This window comes from Pipistrellus kuhlii, unplaced genomic scaffold, assembly GCF_014108245.1.
Source record: "Pipistrellus kuhlii isolate mPipKuh1 unplaced genomic scaffold, mPipKuh1.p scaffold_m20_p_5, whole genome shotgun sequence".
Lineage (NCBI taxonomy): Eukaryota > Metazoa > Chordata > Mammalia > Chiroptera > Vespertilionidae > Pipistrellus > Pipistrellus kuhlii.
In genome coordinates, this window is record NW_023425551.1 from 16,531,088 (window position 1) to 16,557,710 (window position 26,623).

The 26,623-nt window shown below is 40.1% G+C and overlaps 1 protein-coding gene across 6 annotated transcripts; it reads right to left on the minus strand.

Annotated features, from left to right (window-relative positions):
* Positions 1-15: 15 nt before the first annotated feature.
* VNN1 (vanin 1) lies at positions 16-26,128 on the minus strand. 6 transcript variants are annotated; one of them, XM_036415371.2, is made up of 9 exons: positions 25,979-26,128; positions 23,455-23,682; positions 21,094-21,224; positions 15,022-15,214; positions 13,351-13,642; positions 12,546-12,907; positions 9,315-9,485; positions 7,076-7,250; positions 16-173 (listed from the first exon to the last, which is right to left on the minus strand). In XM_036415371.2, the coding sequence occupies exons 2-9, from the start codon at positions 23,665-23,667 to the stop codon at positions 31-33; spliced, it is 1,680 nt and encodes a 559-aa protein (XP_036271264.1). In that variant the 5' UTR covers positions 23,668-23,682; positions 25,979-26,128; the 3' UTR covers positions 16-30. The 6 variants fall into 6 exon arrangements, with proteins under 6 accessions (XP_036271264.1, XP_036271263.1, XP_045429321.1 ...); XM_036415370.1 differs by lacking the exon at positions 25,979-26,128 and adding an exon at positions 25,439-25,722; XM_045573365.1 differs by lacking the exon at positions 25,979-26,128 and having other exon boundaries at positions 23,455-23,802.
* Between the last annotated feature and the right edge of the window lie 495 nt (positions 26,129-26,623).

The window sequence follows — 26,623 nt, forward strand, 5'->3', positions numbered from 1 at the left end:
TGTGGGGTGAATGCATGCAGACCTACCTGCTCAGGTGCGTGGACAGAGCCAGCGGATGAGCCAACAGCAGAGACGTTGCCTCTGGAGGAGGCCGCACAGCTGCTGCTGGCTGGAGCTGCTGCTGCTCTCAGATAGGCCGCAGCTCGCAGACAGGATGACGCAAACATTGAAATCTGAAAAAGATAAGCTGATCATAAATCTTCCTGACACAAGGTAACTGTATTATTGAGAAATACACCTGGGAGGTGCTTCTATTCTAAACCAGCATCAGGAAGCTAACAGTGAGCAAGCTAAATGGAGAAGGTAAATACTTAAAAAATAATCTCAAGCATGGGCCACCAGTAACCAGAGTCATGGGTGCTAACAGCACATAAATGAAAGCACCTGCCCATTAAACCTCCTTAGTTGTTGAGTGATTTGAAAAGAAACTGCTCCTGTATTAGACACCGGTACAAAGGAAGCAACTAGCACTATAAAAATTGTTCATCTTTCAAGTCAGATGACTTGTACCGTCAAAGGAATATTTCTAAAAAGGAGAATGTCCTAGACTCAATGACATCTTGCAGTTAGAAACTAATTTAAAACAGTGGCTTTCAGACTTTTTTTAACCACTAGGAAGAAATGCCTTTTATAATATGACTGAATACACATGTAGGTATTCATTCGTAACAGGAGCAAATATTTTCATTTAAAAACACCCTTAACTCATTCAATTAATTCACTCTGATATTTGCTATTTTTAATTAGTGGGATTCACACACCATAATGTTACTAAACACAATCAGGAAAACATTGCCTTAGAGGTTTAGTTCATCAATTTTTTAAATTCCTATTATATAAAACTTCCTAAATGACAGTCTTATACATGGAGCCAGGGCCTTCAATAATAGCAAAATGGATAGTTGAACAAGTGCAGTGTCTCATCTATTTCTATCTGTTTCTCATACTGACACAGGAAATCATAAGACCATTATGATAGACAAGAGGCCCGATGCATGAAGATTTATGCAAGAATGAGCCTTCCTTCCCCTGGGCACTGCCTACACTCCAGCCCAGAGCTGCCTTTCTGCCTTCCCACACTGCCCAGAGGCCCGGAGCAGCTGGGTGGTGAGGAAGCCCCAGGCCACTAGGCACCTGCCTATGCAAATTAACCTATCATCTTTATTGGGTTAATTTGCACACTCACTCCTGATTGGCTGGTGGGCATTGTAAAGGTACAGTCAACTTGGATCTTACTCTTTTATTAGTGTAGCTTGATTATTGGTTTCAATTCTTCACTCTCCTAGCATCTTTACCTTTGTCTTTGCTTCACTGGGAGTGGGACGTATTTCCCTGTCCTTTGAACTTGAGCTTTGCATTTGACTTGTTTTGGCCAAAAGAATGTAGACAGAAAAAAAGAGTGTCCGTTCCAAGCCCAGTCATTAGGAAAACTCACACGTTTATGAGTATCCTCTGTGCCATCCTTGTCCAAGGAGGCGGAGAGGCATGTGAAACAGCCCAGGGCAAACAGATATGCGAGCTGCCTCTGCAGATTCATGAGCAGAAGTTGCTATTATTCTAAGCTCCCAAGTTTTGGGACGGTTTGTTACATGGCATTTTCTTGATATCTATTACCCTGTTTTCCAGCTTTGTCATAACACTGCCACAAGAAAAATGCTGACACCACACAATAGGTCAGCTGTGGTTTAAACGGCCATTAACAGCCTAGCCAGTGTGGCTCAGTAGATAATTCTCTCTCATCATTGATATTTCTATCCTTTTCTTTCTCTCTCTTCCTCTCTCTGAAATCAATAAAAAAAATAGCAAAAACAAACAAACAAAGAAAGCATAAAATAAATAGTACACTTTACTAAATGAAGCTGACCTTTTACTGGGTGAATATAACCCCTGCTTCAGAAATTGCTGGATGTTAAGGTTGGTTCTAGAAATAACACCCAAGTTCACTTTTTAACAGTACATAGAAAATATTATTCATCTTTCTCAAAATGAGTTTCCTCATTAAGTACTTTTCTTTATTAAAAATGTTTGATGTTGACACTACTGTAGGTTTCCCCCACTTTTCCTCTCCCCGTCCCTTGGATGTCACCACACTACTGCCTGGGTCCATGGGGTATGCATATATACTCTTTAGCGAATCCCTTCACCTTCTTTATCTAGTCACCCTCTTCCTCCTCTCCTCGGCCACATGCCAATCTGGTCTATATTTCTGTGCTTCTGGTTCCATTTTGTTGGCCAGTTTATTTTCTTCATTGGATTCCACAAATACTTTTCATTTTGTGAATGAGTTTTCTTTGCAAGCAAGCATAATGCCTCATGTATTAGAGTTCTAGGAAATCACAGTACAAGTCAATCTTCCTTCTCTTTATGATGTCATTTCTTTTTTAACCTGAAAATTTATTTAACCAAGTAGACTTAGGATGAACTGTGTGTGACAAATGGTATTGCCAGTCCTCTTACTTTAGGACTAGTTGTTATTTATCTTAAGAACCTATATATATATATATATATATATATATATATATATATATATATATATATATATATCAATGTTCTCCAAGAAAAACAGAACCAACAGGTTGTACATAGACATAGGAAGAGATTTACTAAAAATATTGATATAGAGAGGGCAAGCATTCTGTAAACTTTTGTAGGATGTGAGTTTCTTTCTGGATTCCCTCTTCCTCCTCCCAAGTGCCCTAGAATCAAAAGACCCAGTAAGAAGTAACTTCCCTCTCACCATTCCCCACCATGGGAGGGAGTATCGGGGATGTGTAATTGTGGATCTTCCACAGTGTGCTGCTCAGAACTTGTCTTACATCTTAGGAACTCTTAGAAACTGAATTTACTGCTCAAATAAGCCAGGCTACTGTCAATAATAATAAAGGAGAATAATAAGTAAGAAAAGGAGGTGAAAGAGGAAAGATGAAGGAGGAAAAGAAGGAAGAAGGTCAAACATGGAAGGAGGAGGAGGAAGAGGAGAACGAGGAAGATAAAAGAGAACAGGGAAGAGGAACAACTTTTAATAAATCTGTAGCCATTCACTGGGCTGAAGGCAATAGATAAAATCTCTCGTTTATTCACATAAGTACTCTAAATAACAGATGCTATTTTCATCATTGCTTTACAAAGGAAAAACCTGAGAATTAGGTACTAAGTTACTACTGAGGGCCAGCAGTAGAATTTGATTCTAGATTTGTCTGACCCTAGAGTTCCGAGCTTCTAATGACTAAAAATAATTTTGGTGAAAAAAGTTAAAATGAAGTGTGTTCCTTCTTTGTAGCTTATTTCTGCCACAGACCCTCCAAACAGTTGGGTGGGGAAAAATGAGGTAACTACATTATTGAGAACTTGACATCAATCTATGCATAGTTGACCAAGGGAGCATTATTAATTATAAGCTAAGCAAATGAGATACACATTAACAGTCATTTAAAAACATTAAAAATTAGTATTTGTAATTATTTTAATCACAAAAAAGTATTATAGTATATTTTTTTCAACAACCTCTGAATATAACTTTTATTTATTTTTAAAATATATTTTTATTGATTTCAGAGAGGAAGAGAGAGGGAGGTAGAAACATCAATAATTAGAGAGAACCATTGGTTGGCTGCCTCCTGCACACCCCACACTGGGAATTGAGCCTGCAACCTGAGTATGTGCCCTGGCTGGGAATCAAACCATGACCTCCTGGCTCATAGGTCCATGCTCAACCATTGATCCATGCTGACTGGGCTGAAGGTAACTTTTACATTCAGTTAAAATTAAATCATATATGTACTTAGGGAAAATTTCAGGCTATCAGGTTTTATTTTCTTGATACAATGCTTTTATAATTCATCTCTACAGCTAAAACTGAATACACACAATGACAGGCTTTTCAATTAATTTTCACTCATATTGTGATAGCAAATAAACCCTCAGTTAATTGTCTTTGGTTGAGCAAGATGAAATTTTATCATAAAAAGAAAGAAAAAAATGAGCTGGTTCACAATCAATTTCAGTTAAATCAACATTGTAATCTGTAAAAACAGTATTTTGTGATACTCATATTTTCATAACTCAATTCAAAGTTTATCCATTCAACATGTCTACAAAGCACATTACCAAACATTAACTATTTATCAGATAATCTACCACCATACTGACAGGTGAGCCTTACTTGCTTTGGCAGGAGCTCAAAGTTTCTAGGTTTGGTGGCAAAATAGCTATCTACCCTGATAAGAGCTCTTGCTGTATTTCAGTGGCTGGACCACCATATGGAACTGATTTCAAAATAGAAAGATTAAAAGAGCTTACTCTTCTGTTGACACATTTTCATTGATCCTTCTTAATTTACCTCCTAAGTCTGAAAGTTTCCTACTTTTCCATGGTGACAGCCTCCTCCCAACATCTCAAGGGAAACTTTTATTCTCTATGCCACATCAACAGATATGACCAACTAACTTCAATCTTTGTTCCAGACTGATACCTATTTTAATATTGCTCATTTACTTCCACTTTAGCCCTCACCCTGCATTCTATCAAAGACTGTGATTAATAAAGCTACAATATTGACTTCGGGAATGTGTCATATTGCTCTTAAAAAGGCAAGGATGCAATTAAAATCTGGCTTTAATCATCATTGAGGGATTCAATGGCTCCGAGCTCCAGCACTGGGGCAGCAGCTTGAAAGGTGCATACGGGGAAGAACGGAACTGTCTGATACCAGGCCGAGGGCTGGAGATGCAGCGTTCACCCACACAGAGTGCTACCAGGGGCCATTGTTCCTTTTCTGAGCCCTTTCCCCACAGAGCAGGCAGGCGGGGGCCATAGCTGAGTCATCTCCATCCACCTGGCTATCAGTTTGCCCTGCCCTGGTGATTCCCTGAGACCCCGCCTCTCCCATCTTACAGGCCCACCCAAGATGCTTCCAGTGGCTTTTCTATATGAGTGGCCTGTCTTGGCTCATGCTTCAGACTTTACTAGAATCTCTCAAGCAGCATCTGGCCTCGGTGAGCCTGTACCTCTCACTAAGTGACCCTAGGCCTGACACAAGCACTAGCTGGCATTTGTTTGCAGCTTGGCCTCTGCTGGGCACCTGTAAGCCCAGCACAAGTAGCAGCTATCTGCAGATCACTTTGTAGCTCATGCTGGGTAGCTCGAGGCAAGGCACAGATGTTGACCTTGGTCTGCACCTACTGGGAAGCTAAAGATCCAGCTCACCAAGTGGACCATGTTTCAGACCATGTCGAAGCACCATCCAAACACCTCCACAAGTGACACACTCAAAAGGCAAACTCAGCAAACATTAGAGCCCCAATGAAGTAAGTCCTGCTCCCTGTGGTTGGTCCCTGCACGGCTGATCCTCTGTGGTGGTCACAGCCAGTCTTTGCAGCTGAGTGGCCTAGGGATAAGTCCCTCCCATTAATATGCCAACAGTAATCAATAGGAGAGTATACAAAGCCCATGCAGGGAAGGGGCACCTGGAGGGCCCAGCTCAGGTAAATAGATGTCTTGAACTCTGACATCTACTACATTTGGCCACTTTGCCAAGCTTGGGAGGGGCAGCAGGCCTATATAATACATAAAAACACACACAGGGAGGCTGCCAAAATGAGGAGAAAGAGAAACCTTTCCCAAATGAAAGAACAGAGAAAGAAATTAAAAATCTATTTGAAAAAATAATGACAGAAAGCTTCCCTAAACTGGTGAAGGAAATAGACATACAAGATCAATTGTGACTAAAACAAAAAATTAAAGACAAAGAGAGAATCTTTTTTTTAATACAGTGATGCATTTATTTTATTCAGCAAAACCCAGGGATTATAGGTAAACTATTTTATATAAATTAATTGACATAAATAAAATTCTAGACAAATTTAAAAATAAAATCTTGAAAGAAGGAAAAAAATACACACACCTAAAATTACAGTATTAGGTAAGAGCCACGTGATTTGCAGACCTAGGTTGCTCTATACTAGGGGTGTCGAACTCAATCAGAGAAGGGACCAAAATCTAAAATCCAGCCTAAATCGCGGGCCGAATGGTTTACTGAACAGTCATAAACTGTCATTGTGATGGAAACGCAGCGGAGTGCAGTGATGACAGCGCGGTGCGGGCCACATTGCAAGGCCTGGCGGGACGGATTTGGCCCGCGGGCCTTGTGTTTGACACATGTGCTCTATACAATTACTAATCACCTAGGGGAGGTGGGCAGGCGCCATTTTCCATTTCCACCACTAGACACAGTTCAATGCCCAGTTTTCATACAGCGTCTCTTCGTTCAGTCTTTTGTATTTTGGTTGTTTTGCAAAACTTGCTTTTATTTTAATATTGAGGTCAGGATTTCAACTGCTGTAAAATTATAAGTTTTTATATTTCTAGCAGTGTCTGAGGAGCTAGTTCCCTTTGCTCACAGGTGCAGGCATGCTTCCCACTGGCAGAGCTACACGTACCCTGCAGCTGGCTGTCTGGAAAAGAAACCAGTTGTCCTGGTGCCTCTGTCCTTCTCTTCGCAGATCCCGGGTTGTGCTGCTGTGATCCTTAGATCCAAAGTCAGCCAGCCTCTTGTTTCCTTTGTGTTTATATGGCATTTTTTCTGTGTTGCTGTTTAGAATAAATAAATTATTTACATTAAAAAAAAAAAGAGCCAAGTGATTTATTGTCTTACTAGAGGCCCGGTACACAAATTCATGCACAGGTGGGTTCTATCTAGCCCAGCCTGTTGCGGCCAATCAGGTCTACAGGGGAGAGGGGCTGTGGGCAGTTGGCCAGCCAGCCCAGCCCCGTGATCAAACTCCCCGTTGAACTCCCTGTACAGGGAACAATTTGTATATTAGCCTGTTGTTATATAGTAGGGGTGTCGAACTCAATCAGAGAAGGGGCCAAAATCTAAAATCCAGCCTAAATCGCGGGCCGAATGGTTTACTGAACAGTCATAAACTGTCATTGTGATGGAAACGCAGCGGAGTGCAGTGATGACAGCGCGGTGCGGGCCACATTGCAAGGCCTGGCGGGACGGATTTGGCCCGCGGGCCTTGTGTTTGACACATGTGTTATATAGGATAACAGAGCAAACAAAATCACTGAAAACTTAATGAGTATAGTATAGGTGTTATAACTATGAGCATTACTGTTAGTGTGTATTCCATGAAGTCTGATGAAGCATTGGATGTATGGTCCTTCTCATACACCCTCCCAAACAGAGTTACTGTCAAGACAGGTCCAGATGGTGGCTTCAGGCTCAGCAAGCGTCCATCACTCAACACCTAATTAAAACACAAAGAAGTTGACTGGATCTAACTTTAAGTTATACAACCCACAACACACTTTTAAAATTCAGTACAACTGGACAAGGAAACAATAAATATAATGGCCAGATTCTGTTCTATCAGAAATATTTGAAATGATACAGAAGGAAAACTGGAATCATGGAACTGGCACTGATTCATTTATTATTAAAACTAGGGGCCTGGTGCACAAAATTCATGCACATTAAAAGGAAATTAATTAAAAGAAATATTTTAATATTGCTATTTGCCCTTTCTCTATAATAGAAGTGTCAGAGATGAAAGAAAATTAGTAAAATGTATATGAAAATCTTCCTCCTATCAGAGTCTGGGGCACACCAGGAGACCTAGAGTCAAGTCCCCACCCACTACCCTCATGTGCTTCGAAAATGAAGACCCAGACCTTGCCAGCTCCCCCACCCCCCATCAAGACCCTCCGGGTTGGGGGGAGAGGGGGTTGGGATGGGCATGTGCGCATAGCCTCAGTTCCCCTGGCCTAGTGCCAGGGCAGGGAGTGTGGCCTGATGTCCCCCACCAAGTCCTACTGGGTGGGGGGCACAACCTGAGGTCTCCTGGCCTGGTGCAGGTGCAGTGGGTGCTGGTGCAGTGGGTGCTGCGTGAGGTCCCCTGTCAAGCCCCGCAAGGCGGGGGGGAGGGGGGTGTGCGGCCTAAGGTCTCTCATCCCAGCCATATGCCATGCAGCCTCAGGTCCCTGCTGTTCGGTTGTGATGTTACAGTGTCCAAGCTAATTTGCATATTTCTCCATTATATAGACAGAAAAAGATGCCTGTAATCAATAGCTTATCATTTACTTACCTGAGGAAGCATCCCATAAGTTAATAGATATAAAACAGTGGATTTGGGAATATATAAGAGAAATCTAGTCCTCTCAGACAAGATAAAGACTCCTTGTAGGATTAGAAGGGATTGACTAAGGGATTTCAGCTGAATGTCTATCAAGCCTGTCAATCACTCACCACAGCTCCCTATCCTGCCCATTTCCCCCAACTCCCCACAGTAGCTATTTCTATCAGGAGAAAGGAGTGAGAGCAGAACTTGCAGGAAAAGCCAGTAGAAAAATGGAGCTGGTCAGAGTGCTTGGGCAATATGGAATATTTCCAGTCTCTAAAAATACACTTAAAAACAACTCTGCTTTCTTACCAACATCAGACATTGAAATTCTCTCTCCTTGGCTTTTCATTCTTTCCTGTTCTCCTATGGCCACATGGAACCTTCACCCACATCATGAGAGGGATTCCAAACTCATTAGTCAACAGAGCCAAATATCAACACTACAACTATTGAAATTTCTTTGAGAGCCAAATTTTTTAAACTTAAACTTCTTCTAATGCCACTTCTTCAAAATAGACTCTCCCAGGCCATAGTATTTTGTAGAATAGCCACACTCAAGGGGCCAAAGAGCCGCATGTGGCTCTTGAGCCGCAGTTTGGCAACCACAGCCCTAGACCATTGCTACTCAGTGATGCCAATGGGTTTTTTTTTGTTTTTTTTCTAGTGGGACTAGTCCTGAAACTCATCAAATCTTCTTTCTACCTTAAACAGTCCAGCCTTCTCCCTACAGTTCCCACAATAGTATTTGTCTTCATTCTTAGGAACACACTAATTATTATATTAAGGCTTTCCAGGTTAAGAAAAAAAAAAAAAATGCAGCCTGGCCACTGTGGCTCAGTGATTGAGCATCGACCTATGAACCAGGAGGTCTTGGTTTAATTCCCAGTCAGGGCACATGCCTGGGTTGCAGGCTCAATCCCCAGTATAAGGTGTGCAGGAGGCAGCTGATCTTTGATGTTTCTATCTCTCTCTCTCCCTCTTCCTTCCTCTCTGAAATCAATAAAAAATATATAGTTGTGGTTTTTTTTTTAAATGCAGTCTGCTCAGTGTCTTTCCTTAGCCCTAAGGTCAATTTTTCCCTTTTCAAATAGAGATTTTTGTGACTGTAAACACTTGGGTAGATTTTGTACTCAGAGTACATTTCATGTACTCACATGAAATGAGTCGGCAATATTAAGCAAAGATTCTTACCTGAAATTCTCCAGGTGCAAGCTGAATTTCACTCAGCAGCACCTCAGGAAACACATACTGGGTTCCAAAGGTGCCACTGAGGGAGAACATTTCAAACCTGGTGAAAGCAGTTTCAACTGAGTGACCACACGTGTGTAAGCTCGTTGTCTTACACTTCAACAGAGTGCAAATCTAGAAAGTAAAGGCAAACCGTTAATTCCTAGGCAAGCCAATTGAAACACTCTCCTGACCCTGAAAAAAAATGCCCAGGTTCCTTTGTTTGGAAAAATATTTTCCTCAATTGATTAATCCAGTTCATTGCTGAATAGCAATGGGGGGGGGGGGGGAGGAAAAAAAAGGATGTCTTCCTTTGAAGTTAAGCGGAAAGCATTTAGGACAAGTGTGTTAAAATGGGATATAAATAACTTTCAGATAAAGGTAGAATACATGCTTCTTTTTGTTCCCTTGAAATCCTATTAAAACTAACATTATTGTTTTTAAGATAGAAGTCTAGAGGATAGGGGTCCAGGAGGGTAGACCAGGGCACAATTTTAGGAGCAGGGACGTTAATGCAAAGGTTGTAACTGAGTTAGCTGGTCTAAGAAAGCCAAGTCCTAAGTTGGTAGTGAGCAAAGCCAAGAATCAACCCTAACTGCACTGCGGAGTACTCCAGAGATTCCAACCCTGCTGCCCCGGTACCTCCGGAGCTGTTACAGATGTGGAGGCTGAAGTAAGGAAAATTGATAGGAATTTGTTAAAGATGCCTCAGATACCGAGTCCCCACTATGGATAGGCAACTGCCCCTCCCCTATACCAGTAAAAGACAAGCATTTATTTCCAGAGAGGGAAAGCAGATGACATTGAGATGGAGGTTTTAAATGATGTGGTTGAAGGGGATTGCATGAATTAATCATGGGAAATGTTGGGATCATCTGACTTTACCACAACCCCACCCTGTGAGGTCATTTCTCCCACTTGACTCTTTACGTGCTGCCAGCAAGGCATTTGCCCTTCAGGAACAGAGATGCTAGACAGGAGTTCCAGTTGAATTAAGTTCAGATAAGTTAAAAATAGTAAAAATAGTTTTTAATATGAGAATGTCCCAAATATCACAAGGAACATATTTATATTTTTAAAAAACAGATCCTTGCTTACCTGAACTTTACATTTACTTGGTCATCCTGCATTAGAAGATTTTGAAGCTTAAAAAACCTGACCAACCCAAGGGGAAGTCTCTAAAAATGCTCATCTGAGGGATTCCCCTAACCAAAGGCCGAGTGAAATCACCCTACTGTGCAGCTTGGAAAGGCTCAGAACTTTCAGTCAGTTTTTGGTAATCCTATTGTGTCACCTTATATCTGAAAAAACTACTAAACTGAGAATTTTAAGTTTAAAACCTGTCTGGAACCAGTGGTTTTGTCAAGGGTACACTGCCCAGCAAAACAACAGAGGACTTTGTTTACTTGACAGGCCTCACACCAAGAAGGGACTTACCACTGCTCTCTCTAGTGGAGCCAAGACTCTGGTGGAGGCAGAGAGGAAGGACAAGATTGAGGAAGGAAAGGAAAAAAGATGGAGAGAGGAAAAGCCAATAGATGGCCATATTGTTTTATAACCAATTTAAAATCCTATCTCAAAAAAGAACAATTATATGTCATAAGTTTTGAATTTTAAAAATATGGCAATGTAATATCATATATGTACCATATACATAGTGCAATTAATGTCAAAATGTTAAAGAATATATGGTAATATTTATATGGCAATAAGTTTTTCTACAAAATAACTAGTTTAATTTTTAATTGATGGGCATTTTCTCTAACCATTTTTCCTCCTTTCTCCAGCACCTAAGAAAACTGATTCCTACATTTCCAGCCTTTTTTTGTTGCTCTTTCCCTTAGGCCTAACAACAAACAAGGTTCTCTTATCTTTTGGAAAAACAAAAACTAAAAACGGCGTTTGTGGCCAGAGTGACTGTCTAGTTCTTGTCTCATTTCTCTTCCTCCTGTCTCAGACAAGAGTTTTGAAAAGGGCCCCACCAGCGTGGCTCAGTGGTTGAGCATCGAACTATGCACCAGAAGGTCAGGGCACATGTCTGGGTTTCAGGCTTGATCCCGAATAGGAGGTATGTAGGAGGCAGCCAATCAATATTTCTATCTCTCTCTCCCTTCCTCTCTGAGATCAATACAAATATACTAGTATATCTTTTTAAAAAGAGTTTTGAAGAGGAAACATTCACTCATTCTTACAAAATTTTTACTTCCCTTCAACTTTTCAACCTATTGTAATCTGTCTTTCACTGTGTCATTATATGCTCAGAAAATTCTACAAAATTGCACTTATTCATGCCAGTAATGTTAAACATATTGCAGCGCGATGATGTGCACTGACCATTGGGGGGCAGCACAGTATGAAGAAAGGCCCAGGCCAGAAACTGGGGAATGGAAGGTCCCAATCTGCTCTGATCGCTGGCCAAGCCTATGAACCCTACCCATGCACGAATTTCATGCATCAGGCCTCTAGTTTTCAAATAATATACACATAATATATACTTGTTATGTAGTAGGTACTTGATAGTTATTTGTTAAAAAGAACAAACAAACAGCATACAAAATGTTACACAGTGGGGGCAGTTCCATCACTCAAAAAGCTTTCAGTCTCAGGATATTGCAATAATCTGGATGAAAAAGGATTGGAGACCAGATCATGAAAGATAAGACCAGAATGGGAAGAATAAGAAGTCTGATTTTTTTTTTAAATCCCATCACATAAGACTATTACAGTTCCTGGTTTATAGCTGAATCTTTTCAGCAATAAACTATTTTACTATATATCTCAGAGATCAACTCCACATGTGTAGAGGACATACTTACTGTTAAGCTGTATACAACAAAATAGGCATGAGTGAACATATTGGGAAAATGGCTACCTTTGTTCAGATAGGAAATATCAGACATTAATTACCCATTAAAATAGTCTCTAATGTGATTATTATATCATTTTAAACATTGGTACTGCAAATTAAATGTCCTGGCCTTTTTCCAACCAGTTTAATATTAGACTAACAATTGCAAGTTAGCAATGCCTAACTTAATTTGAATTTCAGACAAACAACAAGATTTTTAGTACACATATCCCCCAAAGTTGGACATACTTATACCAAAAAACAATTCATTGTTTATCTGAAATTTAAATTGAACTGGCTATCTTATATTTTATCTGGTAACTCCACTGCCACCCAGATAATCTTACCTGCAAATGATAGCTCCCTTCCACAGTATGTAGTCCATCAAATGCCCCTAGGGCGTACACTTCATCTGTTCTCTTCTCAGACATCTTATAGCTTAGATGACAACAGAGCTCTTTCTGACAAACTGTATAATTTCCTGTGACTCCTCTCAGCTCCAAGAAGGTGTATTCATCAAAAAAGACAGTGCCCTTAAATGCCTTGTTGCTTGTTGGGAATGCTTCTATTCCACTAGCATAAGAAGTCCAATTCACCACGATGGGGCGCTTTGGGTGGGAATCCAGCTGTGAGAGAAGGAGTTTTCCCTTCTCTGTCTTCATATCATAATGAAATGCTCTTGGAGAATCAGGTGCGTAGATGCCACTTCCTGGAAGCGACACGTTGGAAATGACATTTGAAACAGAAAAGTGAAAATAATAACATAGTTGTTACTGTTTTAAACTCACATTCACATTTTATTTCCTCTCAGGTATATATTTTACTAACTTCAATGAAATATGCTGAGGACAACAGATGATAAAAATCCAATAGAGTCTGACCCCAAGAAGCCAAGAAGAGTTGTCACATAAGAAGTGGCAAATTTTGGGAGGGAGAGGGGAGAGAAAAAGGATGTTATTTAACTTGAATAAAACTAAATAAACCTGGAAACAATTTATATGAAGATTAATTCTATAGCCTGTCACCAGCTAGAGACATAAAAATTAAGAGTTGAAAAACATTGTGTTAAGGAGTACATATTAGTTAGAAAATATATTTTTTTTTCTTTTTGGATTCCATCAAGCTTGTAACATCTTAACAATTATACATTACCTGTCATTTTCTTTGAGGGGTGATGTATATTTGATGCAAGGAAATTGACCTTCATGCCCATGGCCCAAGCTGAGTGGAATTCAATAGCTGACAAATGCGGCAAAACATTCATCCACGCTGTGGGAAACAGAATGGTGTCCACATGGAAGTCTTTCACCAGGGTCACAGCAGGATCGTGGAAGAGTATATCGAAGCACGTGAATATGCCAAATCTCCCAAAGGCGGTGTCGAAAGTCACAACCTCAGGCTCCTTGGGTGCATTGAATTGATCTTCACCCAAGAAAAGGTTTTGCTGCAATGAACAGAAGATGAAGTCGGGAGAAATCTCTTTTTAGAAGCTGGCCTGGATGTCCCTGTGTCTGAAAAAGTACAAGTGCACCTGGATTCTGCAGTGCTAATTTCATCTATGGCCATCGGCTTCGTAGGGAAAGAGTTCAGAACTTGAGATTACTATGGCTAAGAGGAGCCTTTGGTTCAATCTCCACATTTTTAGATATGTACAAGGGAATGCTTATCTCTTAAGACCTTGTATCTTTTTTTTTTTTAAATATATATATTTTATTGATTTTGTACAGAGAGGAAGGGAGAGAGATAGAGAGTTAGAAACATCAATGAGAGAGAGTCATCGATCAGCTGCCTCTTCACACCCCCTACTGGGGATATGCCCGCAACCAAGATACATGCCCTTGACCGGAATCGAACCCGGAACCTTTCAGTCGCCAAGCCGATGCTCTATCCATTGAGCAAAACTGGTTTCGGCAAGACCTTGTATCTTACAAGAGGTAGGAGCGAAATAGATAATGCATATTTGCCAAGAACACATCTATTTTCTGAGGATAAAGGACTTTCTTCGCTTCTTTTTCATTCAAATTAAGTCTACCTGCTAAGTGCTTTTTCATTCTAACCTTGAGCCATTGCCAGAGTATGTCTTTAAAAGGAGAAAGTCCAAAAGGTGACATATAGTTCAATGCAGGTATGATTCTCCTATACTCCCAACAATATACTCATGTGTTCCTAAGTGTATAGGAAACCTTCCAGCCTCTTTATAGGAGCTTCCCACACCTAATCATCACTTTCTCTGCTTTGTCTCTACTCAGCTTCTAAAGTATGCATTTCCTATCTAATAATCCTATCTAATAAAGAGGGAATATGCTAACTGACCCTCAAGCCATTGCAAAGATGGCAGCGCCCACAGCCAATAAGGAGGAAAATATGCTAATTGACTGCCTCATCCTCAAAGATGGTGGAGCCCACAGCCACAAGATGGCAGTGCCCAGTCACCTCAGCCCTGCCAGGTTGGCAGAAGCATGACAAGGCCAGGCCCACTTCACATGCCTGCCTCTGGAGTCCCCCAGACCCTTCAGCCCCTCAGCTGCCCAGGACTGGCCCGAGGCTCAGGTAACCAGGGCCAGCAGAGGCTTGTGCTGCTGGCAGTGGCAGCAGCAGAGGTGTGATGGGACATCACCTTCCCCTGATTGCCAGGTCTCCTCCCACCCCTAAGGATTTCTGGACTGTGAGAAGGGGCAGGCCAGGCTGAGGGACCCCCTCACCCCCCAACTCCAGTGCATGAATTTTCATGCACTGGGCCTCTAGTTATCAATAATAAGGATTTCCCCCTCTTGTCCACTTTATTTTGTTATGCATTTAGTAATGATTTGCATTTAATTCTACCTTATGATAGCGTGCCACCAGTTTTCCTTGAGAGTCAAACACCACATCAGTGTTGTATTGGTAACGGCCATCAGAAGGACACTGGGGGTCACTGGCATTGCATGGCTTCTTGTCCCCAATATTTGCCACAACGTAGATAGAGTTTTCCTTGGCCAGGCAGCTGAGTCTTTCTTGGACTGGGGTGTGGCCAAATCTGGTATGTGTTATTGGAGGAGGAAAACAAAAATCAAGCTTAGCTTTTTTTTTTTGCTTTTTTTTTTAAATATATTTTATTGATTTTACACAGAGAGGAATTGAGAGGGATAGAGAGTTAGAAATGTTGATGAGAGAGAAACATCGACCAGCTGCCTCTTGCACACCCCCCATCAGGGATGTGCCCACAACCAAGGTACGTGCCCTTGACCGGAATCGAACCCGGGACCTTTCTGTCCGCAGTCCAATGCTCTATCCACTGAGCCAAACCGGTTTTGGCTCAAGCTTAGCTTTTAATAAAACTCAGGATGATAGCGGCCTGAACCTACCATGCAATAGTCACATTAAAAAATAAATTCTCAATTTCGTAGAAGATAAAGATTAAAACGAAAAGAGACTTCAGAGGAAGTACACACTTGGGGGAATTCATTTGTAAGAAATGGTTCTAGAGTAACACTCTCTAGGCCATGTATTTTTTTCTTCATGGCATTTATCATCATCCATAATCATATATTCATTTATGTGTTAATCATATATTGTATAGTAGATCTTATAGATATTATGGGCCAAATACACACGCATCTCCTATTCACTTAACCCATGCCTATCAGAAAACAGGCATTAAAAAAATATTTTGAATGAAAGAAGGTCAATTTAGAAGGAGGATTCTAGGAAGATGGCAAAGTTGGAAGCACCAGAAATCCATTCGTCCCTTTAGATAACAATTGCACTTGCAGAATCGGCCTGATATAATACTGCAGTTTATTTGAAGGCTTGAAACTTCCAGGGGAGAGCTTGGAGGGTAAATTGAGTTATTTTTCATCTATTTTAACACTTAGTTCAGCAGTAACTACCCATGACCCATCTTTACCCCAGCCCCCAGGGCAGGCAGCCATGCAGGTGTTCCGGGAGCACTGTGCGGGCAGTTTATGAGAGCAGGGTGAGCTATAAATCCCTTTTCCCCCAAATATTGGGAGTCTGTGTTCTGAGCATTGATAATTGCTTCTGATCTCGGAGGTGCAGACTCGGGGGCAGGCAGCCTTTGTTGTACCCCTCACGCCTTGTTCCAAGTGACTTCTAGGGGATTTGTAAGGCCTTTATTTTTTGTCCCCTTTGGGTGCCAGACATTTAAGGACTAGGACATCAAAAAGCAATCGCATGTACAGAAGAATTTAGAAAGTCACCGCACATGCCCAGGGAAAGGCACAGGCTAACAAAAGACCCAGAAGACCTTAACTCCTCAAGCTTATGCCCAGTACATCAACAGCTTTAACAATCAAAACAAACAAGAGATACAAAACCCCGAAGGAGGGAGAAGTTTTGATTTCTAATTATCACATTATAAGATTCAAATGTCCATTTAGAAAAAAAAAAATCATAAGGCATACCAATAACCAGGAAAAAATAAACTACCAGGTACCATCCTGGAGAAAGACCAAATGACATACTTACTGGACATAAATTCTTCCATTTGAGGTGTAGCAACAACACTAGCACATATTTCTGTTTCCCTGTTCGCAATTTCAGGGCTAGAAGGTTGGTTTTGCCATAGATCTCAGCAACCTTTCACTTTTCAACTTAAAGGATGTACTTCATAGCTTCTTTTTATCATGTCCAAATGGCCAGCATCACTACTCTTGTGTTTTGGGGCCATTATTAAGTAAAATAAGGGTTAATAGCACACAAGCACTGTGATTCCGCATCAGTGGATCTGATAACAGCTGGCTACCGAATGGCTAACGAGTGGCTGTCCTGTGCAGTGTGGATACACTGGACTCAGAGATGAATCACGTCCTGGATGGGAGAGTGGGGCAGTGATAGATCTTATCACGCTACTCAGAATGCCGCACAATTTAAAGCTTATGAATTGTTTATTCCTGTGATTTTTCCACTTAATACTTTTGGGCCACAGTTGACTACAGGTAGGTAACTGAAACCAGGAAATCAAAACTGCAGATAAGGGAGGACTAGTCTGTATACCACATTTTCTTAGTCCATTTATTCATTGATAGACATTTAAATTGCTTCCTTATCTTAACTGTTGTAAATAATGCTGCAATGAACGTGGGAGTGCAGATATCTTTTTAAGATATCATGGAAAGTTCCTTTGGAAACACCCAGAAGTGATATTGCTGGATCACATAGTAGTGCTATTTTTTAAGTTTTTGAGGAACTATCATGCTGCTTTCCATAGCAGCTGCACCAATTTACATTCCCACGAAAGTTCCCCCCCCCCCCCCCCCCCCCCCCCCCCCCCCCCCCCCCCCCCCCCCACCCCCAAGGTTCTCTCCAGCATTTGTTATCTAGTCTTTTTTATAATAGTCGTTTTACTCGATGTGAAGTGATACAGTGTTTCCCCGAAAATAAGACATCCTCCGAAAATAAGACCTACCGTAGCGCATGGAAAGATAAGACATCCCCTGAAAATAAGACCTAGCACAGCTTTGGAGAAAAAATTAATATAAGACACTGTCTTATTTTCGGGGAAACAGGGTATCTCAGTGTGGTATTGATTTACATTTCCCTAATGATCAGTGATGCTGAGCATCTTTTCACATACCTCTTGGCCATTTGTATGTTTTCTTTGGAAAAGTGTTTGTTCAGCAGACTGATGAACCTCAGAGGGAAGGCTTGGTGGATGGGTGGGAAGAGCTCAACCAAAGAACTTATATGCATATATGCATAACCCATTGACACAGACAATAGTCTGGTAAAGGCCTGGCATTTGGGGAAGAAGTGAGTTAGAAGTGATGAATGGGGGCAAAAAGGGTACATCTGTATAACTTTCAACAATAAAGGTCATTTCTTTAAAAAAAACAAAACTGTTTGTTTACACCCTTTGCCTATATGGAGTCATAAGGGCTAGAACTCTGCACACGAGGCTAAGAAACTTGTTCCAAATTTCATAGACAAGAAAGTACCATTAAATGGTTTGAGGATAGAGGTGACAAGACCTGCATTTTCTTTTATAGGACATCACGGTACAAAATGTACTAGAATGGTTAAAGACTAAATATAAGGAGATCATTAGGAAGTCATTTCAATAGTTGAGATTAGAGACAACATGAGTTGGGCTAGATTGGTGCCAGCCAGTATGGAAAGATAGGAATAAAAAGAACATTTGTTAATGCTTAATTTATTTACTTTTATCATATTACCAGTTGTCCCAGAAAAGAAATTAAAATGCAATTTTGAAAAGTGAGATCTCAGAATATGTAATATTTATCCATATTTATTTTGTATTGGCACCACACAGAAATAATTTAAAAATGGTTACTACTAGCTATTGAAGAATAGCCAAGACTAGGAGAGGTGTTGAATGAATGAAAATGTGGTGCCATCTGCTGGCAATAGTAATGAAATATCTTTCTTTGAGTATCAAATCTAGACCATTAATTCTATCAATTGGTACAAAACCATTCCAATCTCCTAAAAATATATCCTTGTAAAACACCACGGATAGAAGAACACATTTAAAACTTTGTTTTAATGCATTTATTTAAGTGACCATTTGATAGTCTTTCCCATCATTTGCTTCAATTCTATAGGAAATGCACCGAAATAAATTTAACACATTGAACCATTTGAAACATATTTATCAAGTCTTTCCAGATCAATATTTTTTAAAATCTGTTTTGGTCACCCCATTTTCCAGAATAGTACCTGTACATCAAGCATTGCTGGAAACCAAGATCAACAGTAATTAATATAAATGTGAGAAGTCCTGCAGATGGCTGTTTGGACTCCTTTGAAATTTACAGGGTGAATTTCCATTTTATGGCCTACTGCTGACTCAATGGCCTAAAGCAAACACCCCCAAAACCTGATAATCTTACTGTTTACTATAAACGTTACCATTGATATCTCTGTTTGCATTCCTAAAAGGCAATTGTGTAGTCTAGTAAGTAAAAGCAGCTGGGTAAAGGACACTTGACTGTCCTAGTCAAGTTCACCCTGGCCTCCCCCATAATAATTAAAATTAAAATTAATCTTGTCCTGTGTGTATCATTTGTACATCAGCTGGCCGTGGCCTTTCACAAAGCATGTCAAACTCAAGAGCTAACGTGGGCCAAATAAACAAGGTTTAAGTTTATGTGGGCTGCAAAAAAACAAGTTTCAATTTTCATAGAAACGTAGCTTTATTTCAATAGAGACACGCTGAAAACAAATGACTGAAATAAATGAGTAATCGTTAGCATAAAATAACAGAACATTTTAATAAAAATTAATATTTTTCTTGAACATTAACTTACCAGACACTGAATAACTGCACAAATTAATAAGCATAACACAAATAACTCTATTTCTCTTGTTCTCCAAAAGTGAAATATTTCCTGTTGCATGCACCAAACAAGTCAGTACAATACTAATGATGTGGTAATCGGCTGCTAAAATATTCGATGCTAGTATTGGTGGAAAGAAATGGTGCACCTGCATGTAAGGTGCCTAAGGGAAATGAATGCAACATGATTGTAATAACCAGTAATTAGTGAAAATTGTAGCTCATTATTAAAAATTATGTATAACAGGATATTGTAAAAATTAAGTTATGAAATTTTTATTTAAAACGTTTCTTACATACTGTTATATTGGCTGGGCCACAAAAATATTTGAGCCACAAAAACATTTGTTGTGGGCTGCGAGTTTGACACGCTTGCTGTAAATAATAGGTTCTCAAAAAATGTGTTCAGTAACTGAATGAAGGCAAGAAATGGAGATATAATTGGTGAAAAATAGAAATAGAAAACAAGGCTCTTTGAAGTGGGGATTTTCTGGAGGCTCTTGGATATTTGGTTCAAGTGAAGCCCTCGTTGGTTTGGCTCAGTAGCTAGAGGATATGCCTGAGGACCAAAGGGTCCTGGGTTCAATTCTAGTCAAGGGCACATGTCAGTTGCAGGCTCCTCCCAGGCCTGGGCCCTCATCAGGGCTCCTGCAGAAAGCAACCAATTGATGTGTTTTTCTTACATTGATGTTTCTGTCTTTCCCTCTCTCTTCCACTCTCTCTAAAAATCAATGGAAAAAATATCCTGGGGGGAGAATTTTTAAAAAGAACCAAATACAGTCACTTTATAATGGAAGTGATAACAGAGGGGCTTTTAGTAACTGAATTTCTACCATGAGAAATGGAAAAATAACAAATAGTTATGATACAAGGAAATATGAGTAGATAATTATGATAGATAATATTAAACTTTGTTTTAATCAAGGTGTCTCTATAAGCAGTTACAGTAGCTTGTGTAGTTTTGAGAGCAATTCCAAAAGAGAAATTTCTAGAATTTTGGAAATAAGTGAGTTAACTGACAGGAATTTCTTAGGTGTATCAGATATTGTTTTGCTTATATTAAAAGTAAGAGTGCTACTTTCATCATACTTCATATTTCTTTGGACTACACTTGATTTAAACCACTTACACAGTCCTGCTATATCACCTCCTAGATTGACAATTAGATTAGACTTTAAGGATTCTGTATAATTAACCTCATCAACTAACTATTCTATGGATGAGAAAGAAAAATTTGAAATTCTAGACTGACTCATGACTATTTTGCTTTTACTCACACATTTTTCGAATTATAGACACAGTAAGAAGTCAGAAGACTAGAATTTGGATCTGGTTCTCCCACTAACCAACTACCCCATGACCAGATTCAGCCCCTCAGTGGATTTGATGGTTTCTATGTTACCTTCCAGCATGGATTTCTGTGATTTTATAATACATATTTACTTTTCTATTAAATATTTCCAAATGAAATGAAAAATAATAAAGCTGTCTTGAAACTTAGAGTTGATAGTGGATCTAATGCAATGATCTTCTGCAAAATTTTCCCAAGTGAAGTAAGTTCATGCTCATGATTGAATTTGTTAAGTCTATCTGTTTACCTGTTGGGATGATTACAAGGGATCCAGTTCACTTGAGGGTCTGGGATATCTTCCAGGTATGGGTAGATAGATTCTCTATTGAAGTTCCAGCCATAAAGACCATCTTCTGGAGTCACAATAATATGTGCACCCTGTTAAACATGTAGCTTAATTAAAATATTTCTCAAATAACTGAAGAGGGGCCTGCCTGCAAGAGCACCTGAGGAAATGAGTGGCTGACGAACAGCCTTCAGGTGTATTTTTTCCCCCCTTTTGATCTTATTCCTTTGCTTTCTATACTCTTATAATTTATTTTCTTTGCCCAACCACTTGCATTTTCCAATCCTGATATCATCCTTTATTTATAACTAGAGGCCCAATGCACGAAATTTGTGCAAGAGCAGGCCTTCCTTCCCCCAGCTGTCGGCACCGGCTTCCCTCTGGCACCCAGGACCCAGCCTCCCTCACAGCCCTGGCTTTTTCCAAAAGGACGTCGGTCTAATTAGCATATTATGCTTTTATCATTATAGATGTTTTCTTTCTTTCTTTCTTTTTTTTTTTTTTTTTTCTAAGCAGGAATAGCTTTCTAGGCTGCTCACAAGTTGACACCCATTGCAGTTGTTAACTATAACCTATCTCTTCCCCAAATCATCCCCTTTCTGAACTTAGACCAACTCCTGTACCTGAGTGTGTGGAATTAATTTATAACTCAAATTCTGTTTCACTTTTCCTCTGCCCCAGCCTTCCCTGCTGTATACCTTGCAAACATGATTCCTGCTTCTCAGGAGGGTGCCTGTACGTACAACCTGGGCACCTTCGGGTGGGAGAGTCACCCTGGAAGCTGATTTTGTATCTAAAAGAATGTGTATTGATAGATATGTTATATGTATATACCTGTGACTTTTATGACATTGCACATATCTGTCAATAACTGAGTTATGAATATCTTATTTAAACCACATAATTAACCTTAAACCTTTCATTTAACTGAAGGACTTACTGTGCATTAGCATATGTACTTTTTACAAATTGGTAGTTATAGAATAGTCTCAAAGATGTAAATTATAGTGTAGAGAATATAGTCAATGATATCATAATCACTATGTATGGGAACTTGAAATATTGGGAGGGACCACTCTGTAAAGTACATGATTTCCTAACAATTATGCTGTACACCTGAAACTAATACAGAATAAAAAATAAAACAATAAAAAAATATATACTATTATCTAATTACAATAAAGTATGAAGTATATAATAGATAGTTTTATATGGATTGTATACATATATAAAACACACATTAGCACATATAAATATTATGAAGTATCTTGTCATTAGAATGAAGTTTGAAGTATATAATACATATGGTTAAGTAGTTTGCAACTTAAGCTTGTTTTGGTGTTATAAACTAACCCAAATCCCTGCACACCCTTAAGAGAACAAGGTGCATCAAGGCCACTGATACTCTAAAAATAGCATGTGGCCCCTGACCCATTTATCCTCCACCCTCCATCTGTAGTAGAAAAGAGCAACAAAGTCGTTGAACTTACAGCAAGTTTCTCAAAGGAGTGCTAACCAAGCCGTTCTTTTCTTATATTTGTCTCACTATTAGGGAAGTAACAATGACCCTTTTCTAATAATTTTTGGAAAACAAAAGTTCTTGACTACCCTGACATATATGTCTTCACCTACCTTAATGTTAGGGGCAGAAATATTACTCATATTCTGTTATCTGTGATTGTTCTGTTCAAGTTACTAGAGAAAGCACATTCTAACCAGGCTGAGAGTAGTAAACCCCGGGACATGGGAGTTAATTCAGGAATGCAGCCCACTCTCCTTTCACTGAGAACCTCCTATTATCTGGGAAAGATTAACAACCTTGTTGTTGAAGCAATGGAATCCCGGAAGCACCCTGCCCACTAGTCCACATTGCCAGTAATCTGTAACCATTTTACCCATTTTTATTCCATTTGCCTACTCCCCAACACCAATAATAACCAATTTTATTCCTTTTCCCCACTTTCCCATGTAATCATTGTCCTTCTACCCCATAAGCTGCTGGTTTATGGAAGGGTGCTGTGTGGATGACTGCTGCTCTCCCACACTGCCGGCAGTATTGGAATAAACAGTCCTGTTCTGAACCTCAGAGTGCGAATATGTATGTTTGTCGCTTCCCGCCCACCTGATTCCTGCCACAACAAACCCTTTGTCTGCTTAATTGGCTCAAGTAGTTGCAGGCAGCCCAAACCCAGTAATTGTCCGGTTTCATTAACACATGCAAACACATACTCGGACACACATTTAATTGACCCTGGTAGTGGACTCTGTCTCTTGGGACCCCACTCTCTCCACATAGAAGCCAGCACATTCAAGAGGAGGTACCTGTTTTGCTGCGGTGGTGATTGCTCCCTCCAAAAGGTCCAGATTTCTGCTCATTAGCCCCAATGCCATTTCACGGGGCACTGGTGTGAGGGTGACATTCGGCAAAATCACTGCATGCTCATAAACAGCTGCAATAAAGGTGTCCAGGGAGCTGGCTTTTAAGACACAGAAAACTGAAATTGCCACACAAACCAGCAGCTGAGAAATAATCATGATGAAGTCCAAGGACTGTGGAAAAACAGAGCAAGCCCTAGTGTTTATAGAGAGAAATTACAATGAGGCACGTGGTTCTCAGAACTTAGTGCTTTAAAGACAAATCACAACATCTGGAATTAAAAAAAAAAAAGCATGATGGCTTCACATCATAGCCATAATGTAAACATACTCTGTATAACACTCCTTACTGCACTTCTGAGGGCTGTGAGAACAGGATTACTCAGGCTTCTTGCTGTGTGGACAGTTATCTTCTCCCCAGGTGTAAAGTCCAAACTTTCTGTTTGTAAAAACTCCGGTCATCAGATTTAGTGCCCAGCCTACTACAGAATGACTTCATCTTAAGTAATTTCGTATAAAACAATCCCATTTCCAAATAAGGTCACATTCTAAAGTACAAATGGTTAGGTCTGCCACGTAGGAATTCTTAGAATTCATGCTTTAGAACTTTATAGGTGTAAATACTTTGAAGACCAAATAGCTTTGCAATTTTGATAGCAGTATCACTATCAGAATATGAATATCTAAATGCTAAACTTTATCCACTTTAGTTGCTTCAAAATGGAGAAGCCAGGACAAAGAGGAATACAAAAGGGTCATTGCTATGTAAAAATTGCCTTAAGATTTAGTGGCTTCAGACCTCAAACATGTGCAATCTCCTATTTCCTGTGGGTCCAGAATCTGGGCCGGGGTAGCTGGGTGCCTCTTGCACAAGACTGAAATCAGGCAGGGGCCTGGGCTGCAGTTATCCCAAAGCTTGGCTGGGAAAGATTCACTTCCAAGCTCCAGGCTCATATACATGGCTGGTGGCAAGCCTCAGGTCCCCATCGACTGTTGCCCAGAGATGTGAATTCCTTGCTTCAGGTCTTGCTCACACTGTTGTTTCTGGCTGCCCTAAGAGCCAGAGAGCAAGAGAATCCTCCCAGGATAGAAGCCAAAGTCTCTTAGTCTAATGTGAGGTGTCACCTCATCACTTCAGTTGTATTCTATTTATTAAAAGCAAAAACAGATCTAGAGCAGAGAAGCATCGATCAGAAGCTCAAACCTCAGAGGGAAGGTAGGGGAGGGTAGGGATAAGGGGGAGAGATCAACCAAAAGACTTGTATGCATGCATATAAGCATAACCAATGGACAGAGACAGCAGGGGGGGTGAGGGCATGTATGGGAGTGGGGTGGGGGGGGGGCAATGGGAGGATATGGAAGCATATGTAATACCTTAATCAATAAAAAATTAAAAATTAAAAATACTTTTAAAAGCAAGTCAGTAGGTCCAGCCCACACTTGACACAAGGTCATGCATGAAGGAGGCAGAGATCACTGGGGACCATCTTAGAGGCTATTGACCATAGGGTTACTAGGGAAGAAGAAACAATGACAAGGAGAGTAAGAGTAAGGACTAAAGAGAGAAACAGAAGTAGTTGGAAGAGAGCTTAATAGAAAATGGGGGAGGGGGGGAGCTTAAAGATTTTGATATAGAATAAGTAGGCCAATTTTGTTTCAGTTGCAAATTAAGTATACTGTATTTTCCAGGGTATAAGACGACCCCCTAATTTTACAGTTAAAACATAGGTTTAGGCCTATATTCGCTGTATAAGACTACCCCCCACTTCAAAGAAAGACTTACTTTGCCGTCAAGATCTGCAGGTAATTTTTGTGCAATTTTGGTCTTTTGCCCCCAATTTTCGGTTGACTTTTTTCGTTTCAAAAGTCGTCTTATACACTGGAAAATACTGGTAATATTTTTTATACTTATAGAACTAATTATGCTTATCCATTTTATTTTTACATTTTCTTTTGGATGGTATTATTATAGTTCAATTTGCAGATGGATATGTCTGAGGTTTTTGCTTCAGTACTATAATAAATTTATTCTATGACTACCAAGGTAACCAAGAGGCTGTGACTGCTCCGCCCTCCTCAGTCTACCCTCCTCAGTCTACGGCAAACCCTAACTCCCTCTACTTGCTGACCTCCTTTTGGTTGTCCATTCCCAGATGGTTGGGAATCCGCATACCTCACAGTGAGACGTAATGTGTACATAACAATTTATAAAAGGAAGTTTCAAAATAAAAGCTGAAAGTGCCATGAGCTTTAAAGAGGTTTTAAAAAATTACTTGTTTGATGTTATTAAATTAAAATTATAGCAAGAAGCTGCTATTGGTATCCAATCTGACATATAAAGAGCTTGAAAGTTGCCTCTCCCATCTTCACAAGAAAAAAAGCTGAACTGAAAAAAATCATCATTTTTCTTAGATCCAGCAGAGAACTGAGGTCACAAGATAAACTTTGCCCCAAAATGAGAGAGGCTTACCTGGAGCAGAAGTCCACTGTGGGAGCCAGCACTGATGTTGACATAGAAATGTCCAAACCTGTAGGGAATTTTTTTGAGTTTATTTGAGCCCAAACCTGATGACAATTGCCAGGAAGCAAGATCTCAAATGCTTGGGTAAATGACAGCTTTGTAGTTTTCCTTTCAGGCATTTGGAATTAAGGAGGGACTAAAAGGAAGGTGACGTGAAGGCAGGAGAAAGCAAGGCAGGGATTGGGTTACAGGATAGTTAATAAGATCATGTGATCTCTGGAGGGTGGTTTTGCTTATGGCCTTCTGGGCATGTCCTAGCCAAGTCTGAAAGGAGGCATTTCAAAGATGTGCTAACCTAGATTCACAGCAACAGTGGGCAGGTCTTGCTTAAGCTCCGGCATGACTTCTCACCATGACCTGCCCAATTATGAATTTAAGATTGTCCTGGGAGGTTACTTTCCACAGAACCCCTTTTTCATCCACACTGATATGACCACTTCAACTGTCTTTGATGAACTGCTAGAGGCTCAGAGTGGATAAACTTCAGAGTTAAAAAACAAACCTACAAAAACAAACAAACAAACAAACAAAAAACAAGGAGAATTTAGTGTTAGGAAAATGCTCACACTTTTGTGAGTTTTATCTCCAAGAACC

Excerpts from the sequence above, each read along its gene's own strand:
- VNN1 (XM_036415371.2), bottom strand. The coding sequence starts at position 23,667 with ATGATTATTTCTCAGCTGCTGGTTTGTGTGGCAATTTCAGTTTTCTGT. Across the intron at positions 9,486-12,545 it reads AAGGGAGCTATCATTTGCAG|ATTTGCACTCTGTTGAAGTG; the intron begins GTAAGATTATCT and ends TTTACTTTCTAG. Across the intron at positions 7,251-9,314 it reads TTGCACCTGGAGAATTTCAG|GTGTTGAGTGATGGACGCTT; the intron begins GTAAGAATCTTT and ends TGTTTTAATTAG.